The sequence below is a fragment of the Camelina sativa genome, chromosome 14 (genome assembly GCF_030686135.1).
Source record: "Camelina sativa cultivar CO46 ecotype springtype chromosome 14, ASM3068613v1".
Lineage (NCBI taxonomy): Eukaryota > Viridiplantae > Streptophyta > Magnoliopsida > Brassicales > Brassicaceae > Camelina > Camelina sativa.
The window spans coordinates 15,630,848-15,649,514 of record NC_141893.1 but is presented as its reverse complement, the minus strand read 5'-3'; the positions used below and the strand labels follow the sequence as shown (position 1 = coordinate 15,649,514).

The 18,667-nt window shown below is 37.8% G+C and overlaps 2 protein-coding genes across 2 annotated transcripts; both read left to right on the top strand.

The window, feature by feature from the left end:
• Positions 1 to 10,567: 10,567 nt before the first annotated feature.
• On the top strand, positions 10,568 to 13,217 carry LOC104741770 (bystin). Its single transcript, XM_010462683.3, has 11 exons — positions 10,568 to 10,834; positions 10,928 to 11,152; positions 11,274 to 11,400; positions 11,498 to 11,549; positions 11,650 to 11,977; positions 12,103 to 12,182; positions 12,273 to 12,320; positions 12,439 to 12,585; positions 12,672 to 12,744; positions 12,826 to 12,901; positions 12,998 to 13,217. The coding sequence occupies exons 1-11, from the start codon at positions 10,718 to 10,720 to the stop codon at positions 13,060 to 13,062; spliced, it is 1,338 nt and encodes a 445-aa protein (XP_010460985.1). The 5' UTR covers positions 10,568 to 10,717; the 3' UTR covers positions 13,063 to 13,217.
• A 196-nt stretch (positions 13,218 to 13,413) lies between these two features.
• Positions 13,414 to 18,057, top strand: LOC104741769 (rop guanine nucleotide exchange factor 14-like). The gene is made up of 8 exons (XM_010462682.3): positions 13,414 to 13,777; positions 14,523 to 14,758; positions 15,854 to 16,252; positions 16,364 to 16,518; positions 16,604 to 16,678; positions 16,762 to 17,031; positions 17,116 to 17,466; positions 17,559 to 18,057. The coding sequence occupies exons 2-8, from the start codon at positions 14,683 to 14,685 to the stop codon at positions 17,910 to 17,912; spliced, it is 1,680 nt and encodes a 559-aa protein (XP_010460984.1). The 5' UTR covers positions 13,414 to 13,777; positions 14,523 to 14,682; the 3' UTR covers positions 17,913 to 18,057.
• Positions 18,058 to 18,667: the final 610 nt, after the last annotated feature.

The following is an 18,667-nucleotide window of genomic DNA, read 5'->3' as shown; positions in this document are numbered from 1 at the left end:
CGATTATTTGTTTAACTATTGTTATTACTTATCACTTATTCTGGTGTTTTGTTAATCTTAAATTTAGATTTGTAAGCTTTGCCTTTGCTGTTCAAGATTGAAAAAAAAAAAGATTTGTAAGCTCTAGCCTCTAGTCTAAGTTACTGTCTCTGATGTTCAATGTTCTTGTCTGGTTTGTGCTAAGGTTGAAAAAAGATTTGCCTTTGTAAGCTGGGGTATTTTGTTAAACTTAAATTTAGATTTGTAAATTGTAAACTTTGCCTTTGCTGTTCAAGGTTGTAATGTAAGCTTTAGTAACCTCTGATGTTCAATGTTCTTGTCTGGTTTGTGCTAAGGTTGAAAAAAGATTTGCCTTCTCTGTTTTAAGCTAAGGTTGAAAAAATAAGATTTGTAATGACCGTTTGTGATGTATGGTTTGTGACTGTTTGTGACTGTTTAAGCTTTAGTCTAGGTTACTACTTACTGTCTGATTGTGTGTGATGTATGGTTTGTAAGATTTAATCTGATTTTTACTATTTCGTTGGTGTAAATTGTAATGTTCAATGTTTTGGTCTTGTTTGTAAGTTGTCCTGTTCAATGGCTAAATATTTTTTCTTAATGTTGCAGATGGCGTCTTTTGATCCTCCTCCACCAAATGATAAGTTTCCATTGAGTGATGAAGATGATGGTGAAAGAGACGATGATGTTGATTCACCTAGTTTTGTTCCTGGAGCTAACAACAAGAGGAAACATGGTGAAGGAGGTATTGAGGATGGTTCTAACACAAAGAAGAAAGTAGTGACATCGTGGGTTAACAGAAGGGCAATAATGACTTATGCAATTGTCATTATTGTAGGAAACAAATGAAATGTCCAAGTAAGTCCGGTACCTCCAATTTATCTAAGCATCTACTAACTGCATGCAAGTCATACAAGGTATGACAAACTGCTCATACGGAAAAAAGTCAGAATGTGTTTAGTCCTGATGGTGTTAATGGTGATCTTAGATTGAGTAAAGTGTCAGAATCTGTGTTTCGGGAAGCTTCTAATGAGTTGTTGGTTTTAGCTAAGCTGCCATTATCTTTCATAGAGTGCTTAGCTTGGAGACACTTTTGTGCCAAAGTTCAGTTGTATAAGCCGCACTCTCATAGAACAGCAACAAGAGATGTTGTGGAGATGTTTGTTAAGAGGAAAGCAGCTATGAAGAAGGTGCTTGGGGAGAATAAATAGAGGTTGTCATTAACAACCGATATTTGGGTGGCTCCATATACTGGAAATAGTTATATGGTCATTACTGGTCATTATATTGATGCTTGGTGGAAGTTAAAGAAGCTGATCATTGGTTTCAAGAATGTTCCGGATCATAAAGGTTTAACAATCTCCAAGGTTCTTATGGATTGTATGGAAGAGTGGGACATCAAGAAAATCTTTTGCATCACAGTAGACAAAGCCACTGCTAACAGTTCAGCAATAAAGAGATTCAAGGAAGCATTTACACAACTTAATGGGAATGATGCATTTATTCTTAAAGGTGGTTATTTGCATCTAAGGTGTGCCACTCATATATTGAACTTGATTGTTAAGGATGGTCTGACAGAGGTAGATGACAGTGTGGCTGCCATCAGGAATGGAATTAATTTTCTGAGAGGTTCAACTGACAGATTGAAAGCATTTGATCTTCGAGTGGAAACAGCAAAAGTTAAACGGGGAAGCATACCTTTAGATGTCAAGACCAGATGGAACTCCACTTACCTCATGTTAATACAAGCTTTGAGGTTTAGAGTGGCATTTGAAAAGATGGAGGCTGAAGACAAAGTTTATAATGACTACTTTGAGGAAAAGGTGGATGGGACAAAAAGGGTTGGACCAACAATCAAGAAGGATTTCGATGCAGTTGAGAGGTTGGTTCAGTTTCTTGTCATCTTTTACAAGTCTACACTAGTACTATCAGCTTCAACTTCTGTGTGCTCCCACAAGATATACAATGAGATAGTTACCATCCTAAAAAACATTACTGCTCTAACTGCAAGTACTGGTCCTGATGCAAATTTGAGATGGAAAGCATTGGTTATGTTAGAGAAATTAGAGAAGTATTGGGATCCTTTTGGAGAGAAGGTTGAAATGAATAAGTTGTTGATAGTAGCAAGTATATTCGACCCAAGAAAGAAGATGAAGTTTGCTCAGCTTTGTTTTGACACACTTTATGGTAAGAATAGTGTTGAGGCTACTCATCTTCATGATTCAGTCTTGCAAATCCTTAAGGATATGTTTGCAGAGTATAGTGTTTTAGTCAATAGAAGTGGCAGTGGTGAATCGGAGACATCTACTCAGTCCCAAAGAGCAACTTCTCAGTCACAAGAGCAAGTTGGAAGTGATTATTGTGAGAGAATCGTTGGTTATGAAAGCATGGAGAGTATCTACAAAGAGGTGGTTAAAGAACTAGGAATTCAAGATTCATCAAATGAGCTGGAGTTGTATTTGAAAGAAAATGTGGAGAATCCGACCCTTCTAAATGGTGCTGAGTATGATTTGTTATCTTGGTGGAGGATCAATAGCCCAAAGTTCCCGGTTCTATCAATTATTGCTAGAGACATACTTGCAATGCAAGTGTCTTCAGTAGCATCGGAATCTGCGTTTAGCACTAGTGGGAGGATATTAAACCCACAAAGAAGCTGTTTAACCCACTACATGATTGAAGTCTTGATGTGCACAAAGCAATGGATGAAATGTGAGATTCATGTCAATGAAAAGGGAGTGATAACAATCCAACAAATACTTGCGGATGTGGAGTTGCAAGATGAGCTCATGCGAGGTAATTGATCTTTAACTCAAATGTGCTTTTTACTTTCTATTTCTGAAAATTGATCTTTTGTTTTATTGTGTTATGTAGAGTTTGAACCTGAGTTCAACTTGCAATGACTCTAGAATACTAGAGTGAGTTCCAATTTCAAATCAAATTTTAAGTTTAATGTCTCTTTGATGAAACACTTTTGATCTCTTTGATGAATTTTAAGTTTGATGTCTCTTGATAAAACACATACGGTTTCAAGTAGCCAAGCCAAGGAGGCAAGGACGGTTTCAAGTAGCAATGAATTCAACTCGCAAGAAGCCAAGCCAAGGAGGCAAGGACGGTTTCAAGTAGCATTCGTTTCAAGTAGCATTCAAGTTTCAAGTTTGATCTTTTCTCTTTGATAGTTTGATGTCTGAACTTTGGTGTGTGATGTCTCAAGTTTTTGTTTGTCTTGCTCTTGTTGTCTTAGCTTTGATGTCTCTTGTTTGGTGTTTGATTTGATGTCTTTGAACTTTGCTCATCTCTTCAGATTTTGAACTCTTGCTGTTAGAAAATAAGTTTGAACTTTGATGTCTCAAGTTTTTGTTTTCATTTTCGGGTATTTTGCTACATTCGGGTACAAATGGATCCATTTTACCCGAACCAAAGATTGAATATTCAAGTTTCGGTTCTGATTTGGTTCCAAAAATTATCGAACTGAACCGACCTGGAACCGAGAGGAACCGAACCGATATCCGAACCGAATTTTTTAATGGTTCTTAAATGGATAAAAAATCTTTGTAACCGAAAGAACCGAATCCGATCGGTTCCCTACCCGTATCCGACCCGCGGACCCGAATGCCCAGGGCTAGATTGAAGCATTTTTTGAATTGACATCACTCCCTATCTATCTGAACCTAATACTGACTTGCAATTATCTTGTTATGCATTGAAGTTGAACTCATGGATACCATACACATACTTGTATTGTCTTTCACATTTTTACCACCCTTGTCAATCCAAGTAGTTGATTCCCATCTTTGGAACAGTTTCCCGCACCCTTAACCAACTGTTCTTTCAAGCCACTTGTATTCCTGAGTGTCAGGCCTTTTCCGAGTTGAGCTTGTTAGAAAGTGTTAGGTTCTAACCGACAAGAGTAGGATCCTGTGTAGTTCTAGTTCGCGTTATTCGGACTTGTAGAACTAGGTGAGAACTCGATTTTGGGTATTGGGTATGGATTTGTGCAGAAAAGTAAATGGTAGAAAGTCTTAAGGAGGGGGATGTGTGTTCAAAGTTTGCAAGTCTAGTAAAGGATTTGGGTTGAGCAAGTAAAAAGAGTTATTGGTTCTGGGCATAAAATAAAAAGGTTAGACAAAGAAAGGAAAGCACATATGCTTAAGATGTCTAGAGTCCTTAGAAGAAAAGAAAAATAACCATAGTGATAGTAAAGATTTTCCAATCCGCTAGAATGAAAAGAAATGAACTCCTCCTAAGAAAAACTGTAAAGAGTTTTAGATGATATTTCTGACGAAGGGTAGAGATAGGACCAACTTTTGGGTTAGAATGTTAGGACTGAGTTTCCCTGGGGACCTTTGGGTAGACAAGGCGCTGCTCTTGTATGTATCAGTTGGTTTCAACCTTTAGCCGTCTCTTAAGCTCAACTCCTTTTCGTGAGAGAACCATGTTCTGTATTGATAAAACCACTTGAAAAGGAGACCATTTATGTCTCTGACCTTTTGCCCTAGCCAATTGAATTCAACGACATTGCATAGCTTGATTCACGGTTCTCTGTTAATAAATGTTAAAAGGAGTGATTGATAGGATTGCATGTGTAGATTAAATAAATAAAGTTCCTTCACCATGCATCATAGAACTAAAAACAAGGACCTTGATTCTAACTACTCTATTCAGCATATTTTAGGTTCTGAGACCCCATCTTCACACCTCTCTTCCATACTTTGTTCTTGATCGTTTGCTTGAGGGCAAGCAAAGACTAAGTTTGGGGGAGTTGATATGTCTATATTTTGTATCTCCTTAGCATATATTTATCATGCATTTAGCTAGGATAACTCATTGTTTTGCATCATTTTCTAGTTCGTTCTATACACTTTGCATGTCTAGGTAGTTCTTGCATCATCCTTGCATACATTGTGCATTTTGAAGTATTTCAGGTATCTAGGAGACGTCGGGAATGCATCACTCGACCCATTCGCTGCACAACACTCCCGGAACCGTCTCTCGAGCCATTCTCACAGCACTCACGGAACTGCCTCTCGAGCCATTCTCACAACACTCCCGGAACCGTCAATCGAGCCACCCCGTTCGAGTTGTTCCACTCGAGTGGAATTAAGCTTTCGACGTCTTCACCAAAGTTGTAGAGAATTGAGTCATCTTTCCAATGTCGTTTCTTTCAAGCCAATCGGATGTGTGGTTCAAAATTTATCATCGTTTTAGTGGATGCGTATACACCCAGCTCGAGCCGCTGCCTGTCGACTCGACCCTCCACCTCAAGCCGGATTCAAAATCTTGGTCGAGTCAATCACCGCCGAACTTCGTCAATCGAGCCAGTCTCGTTGCTCCTGTCACACTCATTCGCTCACTACCGCCGTCTCACTCCGGACTTGTGCGACTCGACCCACAACGGAACACACCGTTCGAGCCATCTCACTTCCCACTCGAGCAAGTCTCATCTGCCCCGACCGAGCCACCGTCTCTCGAGCCGTCTATCTCTGGACCATCGAGCCACAGTAAAAGCACAGCCTCGCTCGAGTTGCACCCTCACGACTCGACCCTCGCTGGACCGTCCCGCTCGAGTCGCCATCAAAGTCACGATTGAGCCACAGCCGTATCCACCCGATCCGCTGAAGGAAGCTGTTCCACTTGAGCCAACACCGGAGTGCTCCATCGAGCCGACTTCGTCACCCACTCTCCCGACTTTTCACACGATCCACACCACGAAGCTACTACTCGATCCGTATCCAACTTCCAAGTGAAACACTAAGTCACGTCGACGACACGACTCGACCTACTACGTGATCGGTTTACTCTCTCTCTTTGCACTTGTTATTTGCTCACTAACATACTAAAGTTTAGTTTTGAGTTTATTATGTCTCAGAGAAGCAGGAAGAGTACCGACCTTATACAGGAGATGAGAGAGGTGTATGGTTGTGTTGCTGGAGAACGCTCATCCCCTGAAGCCATGGCGAAGCGTTTCTTAAAAATGAAGAACATGGTTGATGAAGTTGTTGGGGGTTCAGAACAAGCAGCAGGGTCAAGCAGACCAGAGAAACCGCTCTCTAAGGGCAAGATTCGCGGGAAGAGGCCGGTACCAGCTTCTACCTCAAGACAGGAGGACAATGATTACGAACAAGAGGAACCTGCGTTGCATTCAGAACAAGCGCCAAGGAAATCTGTACGATGGAGAGCATCTGAGACAAACGAACCTTGTATCGCTCAACAGAGCCATCAACATAAAATTTGATTGTGAAAACCCATTTACACCCCACCACATTCTTACCTGGTGGCAGTGAAACAACATCAAAAGTATTGGTACGTTCCATGTTGCCCAATTCCACATTCATAGCCTGCGTCCACTTTAGAGATGATATAGCTTGTTGGAAATTTTTAGGTTCTGTTTCGAGAGTAACAGATAGAATGTAGGATTTATATGATGGTTTCAGGTTAGAATAGGTGAGATAAGATGATAAAGGATAAGGAGTGGTTAGTTTTTTAGTGATAAGAGGAGATGAAGAAGATAAAGGCGAAAAAATTTGAGTGAGAGAACAGTGATAGTCAGAAAGATAACCTGGTGCTCTAGACGATCGCCGTGGCCTGACATTCAGTGGTGAAACAATGGTCGTCTCGAGGATCACAGTCTCATCATCAGAAGATTCACCAGTAGAATTTGTACTTGTGGATGCTCGAGATGCATCAGATGATGATGCATGCGAAGAACTAGATGTATGAGATGATGGAGTATGAAAATAGTCTATACTATGGGTTTTGTTTAATGGCAATATAGAAGTGTCAAACAAATCAGAAGAACGAGAATCATGCTGACTATCAAAGAAAGGGAAAACATGTTCATGAAAAATAACATTGCGAGAGATAGAGATTTGATTGGTATCTAGATGAAGAACTTTGTAACCCTTATAGCCAAAAGAATATCCTAAGAATACACACCTATCAACTCGAGCACTAAACTTGTGACGATCCTTGAGAAGAGTAGAAACAAAACAGAGACAGCCAAAAGATCGTAAAAAAGTATATTCCGGATTCTTTTTATTGAGTAACTCATAAGGCGTATGATTCATTAATAATGGAGAAGGAGTCCTATTGATGAGAAACACAGCCGTAAGGATACAATCTGTCCAGTAAGCTAGAGGAACATTCGATTGAAAAAAGAGAGCTATAAAAACATTAAGAAGATGCTGGTGTTTCCTCTCAACAACATAGTTCTGTTGAGGGGTATAAGCACAAGAAAACTGATGAATCATTCCATAAGTCCTAACTAGATCATTAAAAGCAAGTTCAGGAGCATTATCTGTTCTAATTTTTTTAATTTTCGCATTATATGAGTGAAAAATATGTCACAAAAGTTGGAAAAACAGTAAGAACATCACATTTATTTCTTTGAAGGTAAACCCACGTAGCTCTAGTACAATCATCAACAATTGTAAGAAAATATCTATATCCTTCTATAGATTCAACAGAAAATGGTCCCCATATATCTAGATGGACTAGTTCAAAAGGAAAAGAAGCTAAAAAATTATTAAAAAAGAAAGGTAACCGTTTCTGCTTAGCTAGAGGACAGATAGAACAAGGAGTTTCATGCTTAAGACTAGACATAGGTAGAGTACCAGTAAGAAGCTTTAACTTGTCAGGAGATGGATGTCCAAGGCGTTGGTGCCAAAGATGTCCATCGACTTCCAAGGATCCAGTAAAGTGAGCAGAAGATGTAGATGACGAAGACAGAGAGATGAGTGCAGGCGACAAATCAAGATTTAGAATGTAAAGATTATGCAACAAGTATCCTTTACCCATCATCAAACCCTGAATAGACTCCTGAAGATAACAAGAATCATGAAAGAAATGAGCAGAGCCTTGATTATGCTGTAGAAGACTACTAATGGAAATGAAATTAAACTTGAAAGAAGGGACATGTAAAACATTATGCAAAATGAGTGTTTTTGTCAACTGAACAGAGCCACAATGTGTTATATCCACCTTAGCCTCATTTGGTAATAAGACTGTGACGTCTGAGACAGTAACCGTTTCACTAAAAAAGGTCAAGTCAGAGCAAACATGACTAATTGTCCAGTATCTATGATCCAACTACCATGAGGAATGTGTTTAGATAGAGAAGATAAGCATTGATGTTGAAAGGTAAGTCGGTTGTTCTCAAAACGTAAAGAAGAAGAAGGAAATGAAGATGGAAATAGAAAATTACCAGATGAAGATTGAATAGCCATAGCACCATGTTCTGTAATAGACGAGACTTGAGAAGATGAAACTGGACCGTCCGAAGTTTTAACCTGAGTATTCAACTGTTGTATAAGAGTTTGTATCTGTTCACCAGTCAGAGTACTCACATCAAGATTAATAGCAGTAGTAGGAGCAGACTGTGGATGAGGAGAAGTTTGTTCTGTCATCACATTAGGAACCGTGTGTACTGGAGGTCGAGGGTTAGACAAATATCCTCGAGATTGATTCACCGGAGTAGATGCTCGCTGCTGATTTGCTGCCTGGTAGTTTGAAAAAGTGCTCTTGAATCCTGGTATGTAGCCCGGAGGATAGCCATGGAGCTTAAAACATGTCTATATGACATGTCCAGTTTGACCACAATGGGTACATAAAGGTCGAGAACCCCGAGGACGATAACTGTTCTGGATAGCAGCATAAGCAACATTGTCAAAAGGACCTGGATAGACAACATTGTCTTGAGTAGGAACGGATGCTTGAAAGATCATACTATCAGGCTTTGGTGTGATCGTCTTCTGTCTCTCATCAGAAGTTACCATAGTAAAAGCTTCCTCTATGCTTGGTATAGGTTTCAACATTAGAATGTGTCTTCGTGTAGACGCATAAGACTCATTGAGCCCCATCAAGAATTTAGTTACACGACTTCGTTCCTGTAGTTTCTCCCATAAAGCAGTTGCATTACATTCACATTTACCACAAGTGCAAACAGGGAGCTCGACATAGTTTTTGTACTCTTCCCATAAAGTTACCAAAAGAGTGTAATACGATGTAACATCCAATGAACCTTGCTGAATAGAATTCAGCTTCTGTTCTATCTCAAAAACCCGTGGTGCGTCATCTTGTTTAAAACGAGACATAAGATTTTTTCAGATACCTTCTGCGGTAGAGATGAACAACAAACTAGCACCAATCTTTTTATCAACTGAATTGATAATCCATGTAGACACAATATCATTGCAGCGTGACCAAGTAACAAAATCACGATGATAATCAGGAGGTTTCTTGAGAGTTCCATCAATGATTCCAAGCTTATTCCTAACATTAAGAGCTACACGAACTGACCTTCGCCAAGAATAGAAGTCTGCTCCAGACGTGAGACGATCAGATATGATACTCATCCCCGCATGATATGAGTTATGCAAGAAGAAAGGGTTCTCATATTGATCCGTCGGCAAAGAATTTGAAACCGGAGGAACCATGATTCAGATCTGAGGAATTAGACTGTGCGATAGGAGGCAACAACCCAAGCTCAATAAAGTAAAAGGAAAACAATCAAACCCAATACGATCCGGGTAATAAACGAAGAGCATCGAACTAAGACGATCGCAACAAGATTCACAACAAAAGACGAGAGAATCTGAAGATTTGAAGCGCTCATCGGAAAATAACAGAATCGGAGCTTCGGAAACAGAGATTTGAAACAAAGAGAAAGACAGAAACAAGCTTAATCGAAGAGAGAAAAGCTCGAATCAAAGATGAGAACGAAGGAAAAGCTCAAGATCGCCATCAATGGCGTTTGAAAAGTTTGTTATACGGAAGAACGAATGAGAAAATTAATTTTGCTCTGATACCATATTAACTTTGATAAAAGATATTTTTCATTAATGAACTAAATGGTCATACAAGGAGTATTTATACTCTATACACATGTATAAGGATAATGAGCTAAAGGAGACTCTATTATATTTAATACACCATAATAAACTTATATATACATAAGTCAATATTATGTTGGAGTTGCCTACTTGTTCAATTGCTCTATTATCCAAGACCCATGGTCCATCCACCCAACATATAAAGGTATAGGTCGTATAACACTTTCACTGCTCAGAAACGGATCAGGGCACATTTTCTGATCTTCTTTAATGGAAAAGAAGACCATAATTAGAAAGAGTCTTAGGGTTTTATGCAAAAGAGCCCTCCAAATAATATGTTTTGTAAGAAACGCAGATCAAACTTATGAAGTTATATTTCATTTGCAATATATCTTTTGTGAATTTTCGAAAAAACTTGTATAGTCACTAATTTTTTTAGAATATAAGAGTAGAGATTTAGGTCCTCATCCCGAGAATTTCTATTTGTATTATAGTATTTATCAATTTTTAAAAAAAAAAAACCAAAGTTGTGAGTTTGTGACTGATGGTTATATTGTGGATTAAATTATATTTCATAGAGTTGATTACAATTTTTATGAAGTAAAGGGTACACTTAAAAAAACTATAAATTCAGAAGGTTTTTTTTTTTGCAGAAAAAAACAAAGTCTAAACAACAATTGGGCCGTATGGGCTGAATCAAGGTCCATGGGTGTTAAAAACATTGTCCTTCAAAAAAAGTTTTGTTTTCTTTACAAAAATGTTCAATTAGGGTTTTAACAAAAAGATTTTAGGTTTTTTTTGTTTTTGTTTTTGTTTTTGTTTTTTCTTCTTTCAGTTGCTTCTCTTTCTCATCTGCCGCCCTGTGGTAACATCGTTTCGTTCTTTCAACAACAATGGCGAAGAAGCGAGATCGAATTGTCAACACTCAGCCTTTTATCTCCGATGACGCCTCCGTTGCTTCTTCCAGGAAACGATCAAAGGTTCCTAAAACCCATCAGAAGCAAGAAAAGGTGAAATCAGCAGTTCGTTCATGTGTCTCCTCATTTTTTCAAATTCATGCTTTTAGAATACTCAATTGATTGTGGTTGTGGTGATTATTTCAGTTGATTGAAGCTGGTATGAGCTCGAAGATCATGAAGCAAGCTCTTGCCCAGCAAAAGGAGGTTGCAGATGAAGAGAACTACGAGAGAAACCTTCGCAGCGCCGCTTTTGCTGTTGCTGGCGCTGCTACTGCGGGAGAGGAGAAGAGAGTTCTGGAGGAAGAAGAAGCAGATGATATTGATGAATTTGATGGAAACTTTGATACTCAGAGCCAATTCGATAAACAAGTGAGTGTATTGATTCTATATTAGCATTAATTCATGGATGGCTTTAGATTGAAAATGCTTAGAACTTGGAGGGGCTTCATTGATTCTGTTTTTGATATATTTTGATGTAACTTGGATTCAGGAGGAGATCAATGAGGAAGATGAGAAGTTGTTTGAGTCATTCTTAAATAAGAATGCTCCTCCTCAGCGTACTCTCGCTGATATCATTATCAAGAAAATCAAAGATAGTGATGCTGATTTAGCTGAAGGTAGATACAGATTTGTGTGTTTAATGCTTCTGCAGCTTTTGTTTGATGATTTTGTACTTCTTTGCCCATTTGTAAAGCTCATAACTTGTTGTTACAGAGGAGCGTCCTGATCCTAAAATGGATCCTGCCATAACTAAATTATATAAAGGGTAATGTTTTGTTTCTTTCTACTTCCCACCGCAAGATCAGTAGAGTTTTCAACTTATTTTTTGAAGCGGTTCTCATGTTTCTGAGATGATCTTAATGCAGTGTTGGCAAGTTTATGAGTGAGTATACAGTTGGGAAAATTCCCAAGGCATTTAAGCTTATTACTTCAATGGAACACTGGGAAGATATATTATACTTGACCGAGCCAGAGAAATGGTCACCTAACGCTTTGTATCAAGCCACAAGAATCTTTGCTTCCAACTTGAAAGACACACAAGTTCGACGGTTTTATAACTATGTTTTACTTCCGCGAGTGAGAGAGGATATTAGGAAGCACAAGAAGCTGCATTTTTCTCTGTACCAGTCTTTAAAGAAGTCCCTGTTCAAGCCTAGTGCCTTCAATCAAGGGATACTATTCCCTCTTTGTAAGGTATATTTATATTTCTCCTCCAGAATTAACACCAACTTGTTTACAGTAATGTTTTCTTGAGCAATCTATCATCAGAATGTGACTGTTTTCTTACTAGTTCCTTGGGTATTTATTTGTTCATTCAGTCGGGGACATGCAATCTCAGAGAAGCTGTAATTATAGGGAGCATTATTGAAAAGTGTTCGATCCCTATGCTCCACTCATGGTACGCTTACAAAGATTTCATTAATAGAACATCTTCCACAATTTTCAGATTATTCGTTGCATATTTTAAATATCTTGACTTGTATTGCAGTGTTGCCTTGCACAAGCTGGCTGAGATGGATTACTGTGGCACAACAAGGTAAACGTGTACTAATCTTTTGACTTTTATAACAGAGAGAGTCAGATAGTAAGATCACCTTCTCCCATTTAATGTAATAGTTGTAAAAAATGTGCTGATAAGTTTTTTATTCACGCAGTTACTTTATAAAAGTTCTTTTGGAGAAGAAATATTGTATGCCGTACCGAGTACTTGATGCATTGGTTGCTCACTTCATGAGATTTGTAGATGATATAAGAGTTATGCCTGTGATTTGGCACCAGTCTCTTCTTACATTTGTGCAACGGTAATCCTTCTTCTTACGAAATGTATGAGAAATCAAACAAAAACTGTGAAGTTATTTTGTAAACTCATGTTTGAACCGATGTGCAGGTACAAGTATGAAATACTAAAGGAAGACAAAGAACATCTCCAAACTCTCCTCCAGAGGCAAAAGCATCATCTTGTAAGGCTTTCTAGCTTTAGAAAAGTGAAAAGTATGTTTTGTAGATCACTACTTATTCGGCTTTTTCAATGTCAATTGTAGGTAACTCCTGAGATTCAGAGAGAGCTTAAGGGTAGCAGAAACCGTGGAGAGAAAGAAGATCCTATGTTGGATAATTATATCCTTTTCTAAATTCTCTATGAAAATTTACTTTTTAATATATGTGATTATGGAATCCAAGTTATGTTATTTGATCTCCTTGACAGCAACTCACTTGTCCCAGTACCAGCTAAAGAAGACAGGTTTGACATTCCTGAAGTACCAATGGAAGAGGACTGATGATGATGAATTGATGATTCATCTTGTTTGGGAATCCCCAGTTTTGTCATGGTTGTTGTATTTCTTATTTAAGTGAGAGTTTGAATATTTTTGTTACATGATGATAGTGTATCTTTTAAACATGGGTTTGGTTTAATTCATCTTTTTGATATAAAGAATCTAGTAGACGACATTTATTGATGTGATTATTAAAATATTCTCATTTTGCACGAATTTCAAAAGATTTTTGTTAATTGTATTTTGTCTCTCACCAGCGGCGCCAATCGTTGGCCGGGTTTTTGAAAAATTTGTAAATCAGCCACTTTATTTTCTCTCTTGTCAAATCAAACCCTTTAGTTAAATCGTGACCGTCTATATTCATATAATCAGCTCAATGAAGATCATACGGCTGTTATAATTTGTTGGTTTAGCAGCATCTCTAAATTTTAAAAACAATAAAATAAAATAAAAATATTTCAATCGTCAACAAAAATATTCCTCCACAATAAATGTTCTCAGTGCTCTCATCAGCTCTCTCTCTATCTCTCACCCATTCCTCTGCTACTACTTCTTGTTCTTGTTCTTCTTCCTCCTGGATCGATCAATTCTTTTTTCGGATTTATCTCAGTTATTACATCATATTTGCTGTACGGACGAATGTGGTTGTTTCTGTAGTTATTACAACAGTCAAGTCTTCTTCAGTTCTTCTGGTGAACAATCTCTGTAGATTTTTGAGGTTTGTGTTCAAATTCCTTCATAATCTATCTCATGTTCTTCTTAGTGTAGTTCCAGGTCTTGTTGTTCTATATATATCAGTCAAAATCCATGTTAGGGTTATAGTTGACAAACAAGGAATCTTCTTACATCTCCTGTCTTTAGATTTCGATCTCAGGTCTCGCAGTTAATTCTACGTTTTTAGGTCTTGTCTCTTTGTACTTAGTTATGTTTTTAAAGATGTTTTGAGATTAGTTAAATAATTTGGGAAATTAAATTATAGATGTTGCCTTTTTTAGTAAAAAGCTTTTTTTTTTACATCATTACGGCCTTTTTAATCCTTTCCTTAAAAGTTGAAATAGTTAACCCCACAGAAAATTAAAAAGCTGATTAGTAAAAAAAAATTACAACTACAACTCGGTTCCAGTTTTTGTTTTGCCTTATCTTCATTGTACAGTGAAAAAATCCTTCCTTTTTGTCTCTTTGTATCTTGATTAATTTTTTATATTCTGAAATGGAGTGCGTGATTTGTCTTCTTCCATTGTCCCATTGGTTGCATTGTGCTTGTCCTGCAGATAGATTCTTGGTAATTAGTAATTAGTAATCAAGAACAAATGTAAAAATCATTGTTTATTACTTCTGTTTCCATTTAGATGATGATAAAGCCACTACCATTTTGTTTTGCTGTTAGCTTTCTTTACCTTTATGAGTTAACTTTATTTTCTATTGACTAGACTGTAAAAATCTGTAATGTATTTATTATGCAGGGACAGAAGATGGTTGGTATATTTAATATCACCTGATTAAGAAGGAGTGAAACTTGTTTTTTTGGCAATAAAGACGCAAAAGGAAATTAGCTTTTGTTCCCTTTGGTCTAAAGTCTAACAAAGAATCACAAAAAGAGAAGAAGAAGAAAAAGAAGGAAGGATGATGCTGATGAGAAGAAGGTTGGCTTGCTGTAGTAGTGAGAGGGAGATTAGCATCGATTTCGATGAACAAGATAGTAAGTACTACTAAACTTTAACCAATCTCTCTTCCTGTATTGTTAATGATACTTACTTAAAGTCTCCATCTGTAGCTTTTTCGTTCATTTATGGGCATAATGATATGGAATATTTAGACTATAACTGTTAGGGTTATAGTTTCAAATAAAAAGTGAATGGGTCACTATAATAGTCTTGTCACCGGTTTAGGTTTTGTGGTATGGGACCAACCAATATTTAGACCCTTAAAGGATCCTACACCAACCCTGGTCATTCATGTAATAAATAAGGGCGTGAAGACTGTAGCTTTCCCACGAGACATCAATGCCTCAATTTAATATGACCCGAGAGCATTTTACGTGATGGTTCATTGACCTCTATCTAAAGTCTAAACCAAACCCTGTTTCTTAGGGATGTGGGGTTTAGTATTAGTAGTTGAGGGTCCTCTATGCTATATTAATTCAGAAACGGCCAAGAGTAGGTAGTTTAATTGGTTTCACATGGTGTTATTAAGACTTAAACATATCCTCTTTGAAATATTTTCAAATTGTCAGTTTTTTTTTTTTCATTTTTCAAGGAGTAGATACCATTATTAAATCAAATCACTGGTGCTTGATTAAACAATGCTCTTTTGAACATTTGAAAGAAATGGTTAAATATAAGTCTTCGTGGTGGGTCCTTTTGGAATTTTCACCACATGGGGATACTAACTCGAAATTGTTTTTTATACATTTGCTTTTGAGAATGGAAGCATTTGAAAAAAAAAACAAGTTTAGCAAGTTTCTTGGGTTAGCAAAAGTTTTGACTTTAGCTATTAAAGACTCGACGAACACAACGACTTTTATTCCCTTTTTTTATCATTAGTTTTCTCTTTGTAGAACACTAGTCTTTCCATAAGTAACGTGTCCGTGATACCATTTTCTTGATTCTCATTTGATGAGAGTGAGACAACAAGTAGATGTGTGAGGTGGAGAGTTCTTAATTATTTTCCTTTTTTTTTATTTTCCTTCCTTTGTCAAATCTTGTGCAAGTTTTGATGTCTTATACCACACTGTAGTCTACAGTATAAAAGAAGGGTAAAAGTATAATATGCTAATGTACGCTTTTCTTTTCAGGAATGATTACATACGATGGCTTGGAAACTTGTATTATCAACTACCAATCATATGAAGAAGAGAGTGGAACAAGTCGAGGAGATGGATGCCTTACTAATTCGTTGGATGATGATGCGTTTTCTAGCTGTTCATCAAGCAAAGATGCCTCCAGTTCTTTTTCTTCAAAATGGTTACCGATGAAGAATGATGAACACAGTTGCGATGGTTTGAGCTTATCTGGAAGATCTCAACATTTTGATGCTAAGGAGAAAAAGAAACCAGGTTATGCCTACTGTAATTTGGATGTGGACGCAATGAAGGAGAGGTTTTCTAAGCTGTTGCTCGGCGAAGATGTCACAGGAGGATGTAAGGGTATCCAAGTAGCTTTGGCTTTGTCAAATGCTGTAACACATCTTGCTAGTATGTTCTACTATTTTACTAGCATTTTAAGCTTTTTGTTCTTTTGATATATTCTGAGGTTAATTTGTGTGAAATGTCTCTGGATGACTACTAAGTTTCTTGAATTTGCAGCGTCTATTTTTGGCGAGCTCTGGAAACTGGAACCATTGTGTGAAGAGAAGAAACAGAAATGGAGAAGGGAAATGGATTGGTTACTTTCTCCAACTAACTACATGATTGAGTTAGTCCCTTCTAAGCAAAATGATGCCAATGGAAGATCCCTTGAGGTAAGCATCAAAGATGTTATCTAGAGTTTTTAAAAAGTAGCTATACTCCTGAGGAAGAAAGTGAACTGAATCCTTGTTTGAACAGATAATGACCCCAAAAGCCCGTGCGGACATCCATATGAATCTCCCAGCTCTTCAGAAGTTGGACTCCATGCTAATCGTAAGCCATTATCTCTTAAGTCTTGTCTTTCCTTGTTCTTCTTTTTTACTGATCTGGATAAACTTGCATTGCAATCTCTGCAGGAGACACTGGATTCTATGGTGAACACAGAGTTTTGGTATTCTGAGATTGGTAGTAGAGCTGAGGGAAAGAACAAGAGTACAAGCGAGAGCAAGAGATGGTGGCTCCCATCGCCACAAGTCCCAAAACCAGGGCTCTCTAACTCAGGAAGGAAGAAATTGCTTGACAAGGGAAAAGTTGTATATCAAGTCTTCAAAGCTACAAAAGCCATTAATGAAAACGTTCTTCTTGAAATGCCAGTACCTGATGTCATCAAGGAAGCAATACCCAAAGTAAGCTTTACTCTTTGAAATAATCATAAACATACAACAGTGTAGTGTGTAACAACTATGTTGTAAAATCTTGTGTTGTAACAGTCTGGAAAGAACAGCCTCGGTGATGAACTGTACAAGATGTTAGCTGTGGAATCTGCCACAGTTGATGAAATCTTGATATCTCTCAAGCTGGGAACCGAACATGCAGCCCTCGAGACAGTTAACAGGTTAGAATCTGCTATATTTGCATGGAAAGAAAAGATTACAGAACAGGGCAGCAACGGTAAATCCCCTGTACGAGCAGCTTGGTCATTTTCTAAAGATCCAACGTCTGAAATTAGTCGCAATGAGTCAATCTTGAACCGAGCTGAAGCGCTTAGAAATCAGATCAAAACCAAATACCCTAATCTCCCTCACTCGTTTCTTGATGCCACAAAGATCCAATATGGCAAGGTAAAACATAAACAGAACTACTTACATCTTCATATCTCTTTCTTACTCCCATATCGGCATATCCTGAAACATCTCATCCTTTTCTATTACAGGACATTGGTCATGCGGTTCTTGAGGCATATTCCCGAACACTTGCGAATCTAGCATTCAGGATTCTTTCAAGAATGGGAGAAATCTTGAAAGAAGATTCTTTAAGCAACCCCAACTCTCCTGCGCCACCGAGTTGCTTCCTTAACTCCCGTGACCCTTACAGAACACCTGAGAGGCCTTTGCTTTCGTCCCGTGTAAGGCATTCTTTAACAGAAGACATGAACAAAGCTGATGGGACAGAGACTGGTTTAGATTTTTTGTTTGCCGATGCTAAGGCCAGTTCAGTGAATACAACTCCAAGTAGAAGCAGTAGACTCTGGTGTCTGAGTAAAGTGCCTTCTGATGCTTCTCCTTGATTTAGAAGGTCTCCGTAGTTTGATGCGTGCCACCTGAAGCTTCTCCTTTACTTTTGAGGGTTTTAAATTATGAAGCCTGAGATATTGTAAATGTATTAACAACATGCAGTTGAAGTATTATTAATACATCCAATTTTGTTCATAATTGCACCGTAAAAAAGTGGGTTTGTAATGGCTAAACTGATTTGGCTCCATTGACAAAAAAAAAAAAAAAAATGTCGGGATGCAACCTTCAATCAACGTATTTTTTTCTGGGAAATCAAGATTGGGAGAAAAGGGTCGATTGCAACAGTCCTGAAGCTTCGATCCTCGAGCTTAATTCGTCTCTTCGCTTGAATCAAACCATCATCATCTCTGTTTGGTGTGTATTCTCTCTCGCTCTCACACCCTAATTAGATTTGTTTGCCGGAGGACCTCTGGGTTCAGGACAACAATGGTAAAAGTTAGACACTTTTCTGGTTCTCTTGGATTCACATTAATTTACGAGGCCCTCGGTAATCCATCCTACCAAGGTAATTCATTCTGCGATTTCTTGATGGTTCTCTTTGAATTCCGACAAGCTTAAGCAGTCTCTTCCTCCAGGTTTGTAATCTTTACTCTGCTCTCTATTTCTTTTTTTATTGTTCTACACGGCCCAAATTCTCACACTTGGAAACATTTGTAAACTTGATTGGATTATGTCGTATGAGTTTTAAACTTGGATTTAGATGTAATCACTTGAAACATGAAACAAATTGTTGACTTTAGCATTGAGT

What these genes read in the sequence shown, in the direction of transcription:
- LOC104741770 (XM_010462683.3), top strand. Translation starts at nt 10,718, where the DNA reads ATGGCGAAGAAGCGAGATCGAATTGTCAACACTCAGCCTTTTATCTCC. An exon ending in TGATGCTGATTTAGCTGAAG is followed by an intron (nt 11,401 to 11,497) that starts GTAGATACAGAT and finishes TTGTTGTTACAG; the next exon opens with AGGAGCGTCCTGATCCTAAA. An exon ending in ATCCCTATGCTCCACTCATG is followed by an intron (nt 12,183 to 12,272) that starts GTACGCTTACAA and finishes CTTGTATTGCAG; the next exon opens with TGTTGCCTTGCACAAGCTGG.
- LOC104741769 (XM_010462682.3), top strand. Translation starts at nt 14,683, where the DNA reads ATGATGCTGATGAGAAGAAGGTTGGCTTGCTGTAGTAGTGAGAGGGAG. An exon ending in CCAATGGAAGATCCCTTGAG is followed by an intron (nt 16,519 to 16,603) that starts GTAAGCATCAAA and finishes TTGTTTGAACAG; the next exon opens with ATAATGACCCCAAAAGCCCG. An exon ending in TCAAGGAAGCAATACCCAAA is followed by an intron (nt 17,032 to 17,115) that starts GTAAGCTTTACT and finishes GTGTTGTAACAG; the next exon opens with TCTGGAAAGAACAGCCTCGG.